Source organism: Etheostoma spectabile, chromosome 13 (assembly GCF_008692095.1).
Source record: "Etheostoma spectabile isolate EspeVRDwgs_2016 chromosome 13, UIUC_Espe_1.0, whole genome shotgun sequence".
NCBI lineage: Eukaryota > Metazoa > Chordata > Actinopteri > Perciformes > Percidae > Etheostoma > Etheostoma spectabile.
In genome coordinates, this window is record NC_045745.1 from 17397399 (window position 1) to 17403868 (window position 6470).

At 39.0% G+C, this 6470-nt stretch overlaps 1 protein-coding gene across 1 annotated transcript in view; it reads right to left on the reverse strand.

Annotated features, from left to right (window-relative positions):
- Window positions 1-1250: 1250 nt before the first annotated feature.
- LOC116700561 (catenin delta-2) overlaps window positions 1251-6470 on the reverse strand; it is a 21412-nt gene continuing 16192 nt past the window's right edge. The window contains exons 8-10 of the mRNA XM_032533854.1: window positions 6301-6429; window positions 5623-5699; window positions 1251-4065 (exon numbers count right to left, since the gene is read on the reverse strand). Of these exons, the coding sequence (XP_032389745.1) occupies window positions 3802-4065; window positions 5623-5699; window positions 6301-6429 (470 nt within the window). The 3' untranslated portion in view covers window positions 1251-3801. The remainder of the gene's footprint in view (window positions 4066-5622; window positions 5700-6300; window positions 6430-6470) is intronic.

Consider the following 6470-nt stretch of genomic DNA (forward strand, 5'->3'; position numbering starts at 1 on the left):
TATATATATATATATATATATATATATATAAATATATATATGTTGAGTGGATAAATTTAAAAATGATGTATGTGTGTGTGTGTGTGTGTGTGTGTGTGTGTGTGTGTGTGTGTCCTGAGAGCGTTTACTCCTGCAGTTAGAGCTGTGAACTTGTGATCTGATTACTCATTTTACCACCAGGGGCCTCTCTCTATATGTTTATATCTGTCATTATGTCTGTCTGCTGTAAAGAAATAGTGGTGCAGATAGGCAAAACAGTTGAACCCTTGTCATTTCTCACTCTTTATTTTGCATCCTTCATCCCTTTCCCACTTGTTGCTATTTATACCGCTTCAGCTGCTTTCCAAGTCTTATTAGAAGATCTACATCTTTCATTCAGTAGGAGTTTTATACAACTTGTAAATTCTTTTTTTTGTTTTTGAAAATATTGAACACAGCTGATTGAGATTTCCTCATTTGACCCACCCATTTCACCAACTCATTCATTACTCTTTCACTTCATCCAAATTCCAAATTTAAGACGGCAATGCAGTTTAGCATCAGCTTTTACAAAAACTTTCATACCATGTTGGTGTCATTCAACTTTTTTGAGACATTCTTATCAATTAGAACTATTTCCACTTTTCCACATTTCCCTAAAACTTCCCCTCTTATCTCATCTTACACATTTTAACCACTAATTCAGTGTAGTGACAGTTTTTAAAACTTAAAATATTCCACTTTTGTTTGATACATTATTGGTATTGTTCAACATTTCAATGAAACTCATACTAATTAAACCCTTCCCAGTTTTCCAACTATTCTCACTACTTCTCCTTGTTCTTACACATTTATGCCAGCAATCCAGTTTAGCTTTAGCAATTTTGCTTTTTAGTATTCAAAAGCATTTTCTGTAGGAAATGCATTTTCTAGATGAGAATGCAGTTTCATTGTATGGGACGTAGATTTTAGGAGACAAGGTAGCTCAAGCCAATTTGTTTGTCTTTCTTACATTTGCCCAAACAATGGTCCATCCTTAGAACATACAGCACCACACAACAATAACTGAAGAATTTAAGCAACAACGTGTTCACTCTCATGGATTGTCATTGCTGCATGTAAAGTAGGATTTTAAACTAAAAGCATATGGTATGCTTTAGAAATAGGGTAAAAATACCTACATCATACACAGTTAATGGTAAAACATAGAATACCAGCAACACTGTCACACTGAAAAATGGAAAGAGAACAAACAACTCCCACAATCCGAAGTTCTTCGATGGTCTGTTTATATTTTTTGGAGCAGTTGCAATCTGTTTGAGGCAATAGAAAGATTCACAATTCTCTTTTTAAAACACGTTTGGTCTAGCAACAAAAAGGTTACCGACGTTATATCTCCATACAGGTCTTATAGTCAGGTTATTCTGCCTACGGATCACAAGGACATACATAACGCTTCCAGATGCTTACTAACAAATACAGTCTGTCTGTTTTTCATCCAGTTTTTGTGGGGACAGTTGTATTACAGTATAATTTTTCAAGCATCAGAAGATGACTCTAAGACTTCTAAACAGCGTTGGGTAGGGAGAACCAGGGTCTGTTGTCACATTTTACAATTTAGCCTTTCTCACTATAAAAAAAGAAAAGAAAAACAAATCACCATTTCGTTCCAGGTTTACTGACAAAGAATACTGATGCATTCATGGGTGCAATTTTTGCTATTTAGCATAATAAGACTAATTAATTAGGGCGTTTTCATGCATAGGATTTACAAAAATCAAACTTGTGATCGTTCTCCGTTATGTGGCTGAAAATCAATACATTGTTATCAATCCGAAGGGGAACAAACATTTTGTGCACAGTTAAAATACAGACATGTTGGAAATACTTGTCATGGGTGTAGCACCTTTTTGGACTGCTTTAGTGAAAACGTGGATCCCTGGGCCCTGGTCTACTCTACTCCACATAGCAACAACATTACTACACAAAGTCGACAATTTAGTGTGTTGACCAGAAAATAAAATGTGAACAAAATTCCTACATGTAGCTGTTTTTTTGTTTTTGTTTTTTACAAGTCTTTTTCCATAATGTTGCTGCTATAAGTGACATCCACATCTGCACATAAAAAGTATATATTTATATTTATATAATATATATCCGTACTCTATTAACAGTTTTGTCTACCATGAAGTTAGAATTGCCACCCATCTCTCAGAAAAGTTTTTTTTTTTTTTTTGTACTTCAAACATTGATTATTTTACAACACAGAAATCAACTAGTTTTGTACATCTTTTGAGGAAGCGTTGCTCCGCCCGGTCACAGTCCCTCCATGATTTTCTTTTTTCTCTTTTTTGTTTCCTTTTTGTATTTTCTCCCCAGTCCCGGTGCAGTTAAGACAGGTTTCATCCCGGTAAAACACAGTTTAGAAAAAACAAAGCATTTACAAACTGGCATCTTTAGAACCGCAAGGATGTCCAGCTGAGAGCTTCAGCTGAACTTGGACCCTTTAACACACCCCTAACCTTCCCCTCTGGGGGGAAGGGACCCTTGTTTGGCACAGTTATATACACAATGAGCACAGTTCACTCAAAGGAGAGACTCGTGGGAAACAAAAAAGTGAATTTGAGGTGTTGATGTGGAAAGATAGCCGCCAGAAAACCAAAGCTAGCTTTAAGAAATTGGAGTTTTGTCACAGAAAAAAGCTGCTCAACTGTTTGAGTCAGCCATTCTGTGAAAACTATCTGTAGGGCAGTTAAAGGAGCACCGTGACCTAACAGAATTGTCTTTAAAACCCAATTCATATCCAATATGTCACAATAGCAACGTGTGGACATCCTTCTGTAGCTGTGATATGAATTTTGAAAGTCTGAGTGCAGATATTGTGTGTATTTGTGAGTGTTTTAACGGGGGACAGTTAGTGACGAAGTGAGGTTGACCCAATGACGAAAGGCCAGAACATGACACAGAAAATAGTGCAATGTACAGTACACAATGCATCTTCGCAAATGTACAGTGTACATCAAATACTATACAACCAGAATTGAGAATTAAAAAAGTAGAAACACAAAAAAAAACTCTAACAAATGACAAAGTCCAGAAGCCTTCTTTGCACAGAGGAGGATGCATCACGTTGAAGCCATAGAGAGAAACAAAGGTTTGTGTGACATACATCCTACATGTTCCTACAGCTCTGCTTCTTGTGCTTCACATTACGAAAAGCCATGTTGCTATACCACATATGTACAGGTTTCTCCTGGGTATATCTCACACGTTCCATTCACAATCCAAAACTTTCCATTCTTGAGTCCACCGATTCATTTTTCTCTTTCATTGTCCTTCTTCATCTCCATATATTTCCCACTTTTGCCATCTTTCCCTTCATGTTCCCTTTCATCATGTCCCTCCCTCTTACGTTCTGTATTCAGAGGCCTTCAGGTGCAGGAGGTCTTTCTGTCTGCTGAACCTTGCAGCAGTAGTTGATCCCAAACTAAACACAAAAAGAAAATGTGTCCGTTAGTTTTGTTGGTGGTGTGCATGCACATGCATGGCTGCTCCTCTGTTTGCTTCTGTTCATCCTTTGTCCGCTGTCCCTCCTCCCTCAGATGTCTACGACAGGAGTGTTGTGTCTTACATTTTCTCTTCATGTCTCTTTTCCTGCACTCCATCCTCCCCTTCCGTTGTCCTGCTATCTATGATGCTACTCAGGAACTACAGAGGAGGATGGGGAGGAAAGGGAGGGAAACTGTCCTATCATCCTCTCTCTCACTCTTTAAACTACCCCCTTCCCCCATCCATCCTCTCCTCCTCCACCCTCATCTCCCATTAGACCCAGGAGTCTGGTGAGGCCGGATAGTGGCTGGTCTCATAGTTGAGCTCGCTGTAGGGCCGTGAGGCTGAGTAGAAGTCTACATAGTTGCCGGTGGACTTGAGGCCCTGCAGGTGCATGTTGAGGTCTCCCTGCGGTGGGCGCCCGGCGGCATGAACCTGGTTCTCGTAGAAGGCCTGGTCCTCGTAGTTGACGCTGTCAGGCGGAGGAGGATTTTGGAAAGGAGGGTAAGGTTCTGAAGGCAGGCCTTGAGAAGAGATCTGTAAAAAGAAAAGCAAAGATCATTATTAAGAGAAAAGCAAGATTATGATGGCCAGGTCCAAACCTCCATGACTTGAGGCTACATACACAAGAGTTCTAAACTGAACGAGAGCATTTTCGAAATAATGCACACAAGAATATTAAAACATATATTTATATTATTTTTATAACACACCACATCAGCCAGTTCTAGCTAGCTAGCAAGACATATGACATTCTGACTAATGGAAGCTAGAGGCAGTACAAAAACTAACCCAGGCTGGGAGTTCTGCACAAGCCCAAACCTGAGAACAGAACCCATCTCGTACCAGTGTCTTCCGGACCTTCCTCGACTGAACCCGACTGCTAAATTTGAGACCCAAACTTGACCCAAACCCCAGATTCATCCCTGACTTTTAGCTTACAAGGCTACTTAAAGACCTTTTACTACACAGACAACTGCAGAAAGAGATACATTTCCTAATAATTTACGTTTCAGAAAAACTCAAATCAGGCAACACAGAGTTAGCTCCTTTTAACTAGCGATGACTTTACCATTAGCAGTCAGCATGGAAGCCCTCTAGTGTAAAAATGCATACAATTAGAAGCTTACAATTTATATTAAAACATGTCCTTAGCCAACTTCTGTTTTCAATTGAATTTCAAGTATGAAACTTTGTCATCAGAGCTGAAATAAAGGGTTGCCGTTGATCAGATGTGAATATTTTCTGTTTCTCTCAGTCTTCTGTGATACAAAACTAATTATCTGAAATTTGAATATGTCAACATGGGCTCTGGGAAATTCTGGTGAACAATTTTCACTATCTCTCAATACAGGATCTAAGTATTATTTATTAGCTACAATGGATAATAAAAAATGGACTCTGCACCCCTGTTGGTGACTTGTTTCTTTGAAACATGTTACCGGTAGGTGAAATACTGTAATTTGATACATTTTCCATCAAAAGCCAGCAATCAGTTAGGTCTCGGTCAGTTAGTAGTGTAAAGTGTTTTTAGCTCAATAGTTTACAACAATTTGGTTTGCTGACCAGATAGTTTGTTTGAAAGCAACCTGGTATCTACACACAAAGTGTGTTACATTATTGTCCATTACTATGAGCCAAATTGTACCTTTAGATATACAACCAGCCTCAGATCTTGCTTCCAGAGGGTTTGATGGGTAACATGAAAGGCTTTTACTGGCATAGCGCAGATTTGAATGCCACATGATGAAAGCAATTCACTGCTGTACTCCTATAATGCATAAATGGGACTCTATAGAAGTTTATAGTGACCCTTGTAGTACTTTTATATCCCCTTTGGTGTCCCTATTAAATTCCAATACAATAAAGGGACTAGATTTGCTGCAATTTTTGTCTCCATGTGAAAATTACTAGGGGGTTTCTGAACAGTAGTTCTGCCTCCTAAAGGTAATGTGAATCATGAAGAGGTATTTACAGGTTATTTAAATGACAGCTGGTAGTGATAAATCATCACTTAAGTACTTGTGCCTTAAGGTCACATTTTAAGGGGAACAACTGTGGTCACAATTAACACGGAAAAGTGACTTGTCATACCTGATTATACTTTAGGTCATCAGTGGGCGACACGTATGCTCCTCTGTGCAGCGTGGAAGACCCGCTGGAGAGCTGACCTGTAGAGACAGAGAGGATGTGGACTTCCGATGAATACTTCCTCTGAAGCTTTTGTTCAGGTAGTACTGTGAAGGCAGAGGCGTGTGTATAGGCTGTCAGTGTTATGAATGATGATGATGATTAAGGATGGCTTGGAACTCTAATGTTTCCCACATAAACATTAAAGCATTGCACTGAATATCACATTAGACTTACAAACGCTCCCTAAAGTCCCCTTATTAATGAGGGACTCAATTACTATTTAGTGGATGTTTTGGATGAATCTCGTAGTGAAAACTGACCAACAGCATGACTACGTGATATCAGATTTCTAATTTGTTCACTTTGTTGTCTGATTTTAAGTCATAAGAATCATAACTACTTTAATAACTTAAACTAACTATTTCCTGGCTCCAGCTTCATGTTTTCTGTACCGATACTGTATGAGAGTGGTATAGTTTTTCTATTTACCCAAATGTTGAACTATTCCTTTAATACTGTAAAATTAACACTTAGTTAAGTGATTTTGTATTTATTCTGACAATATACACTAAGCTGACAACCCAATAGCTTTATAGGAGAATTTGTTTTTGTGTCAGACATGCAGTGTGGAATTCCTACCCATCATGGCATCCTTTCGGGATGTGTGTTCGCCCTTGTTGCCATGGTAACTGGCATTGCCAGTTGACTCGTAGTCTGCCTTCCTCTCCTTCAATGCCATCATCTCCCTCGGGGAAGTAGGGGCGCTTGCTACACACACACACACACACACACACACACACACACACACA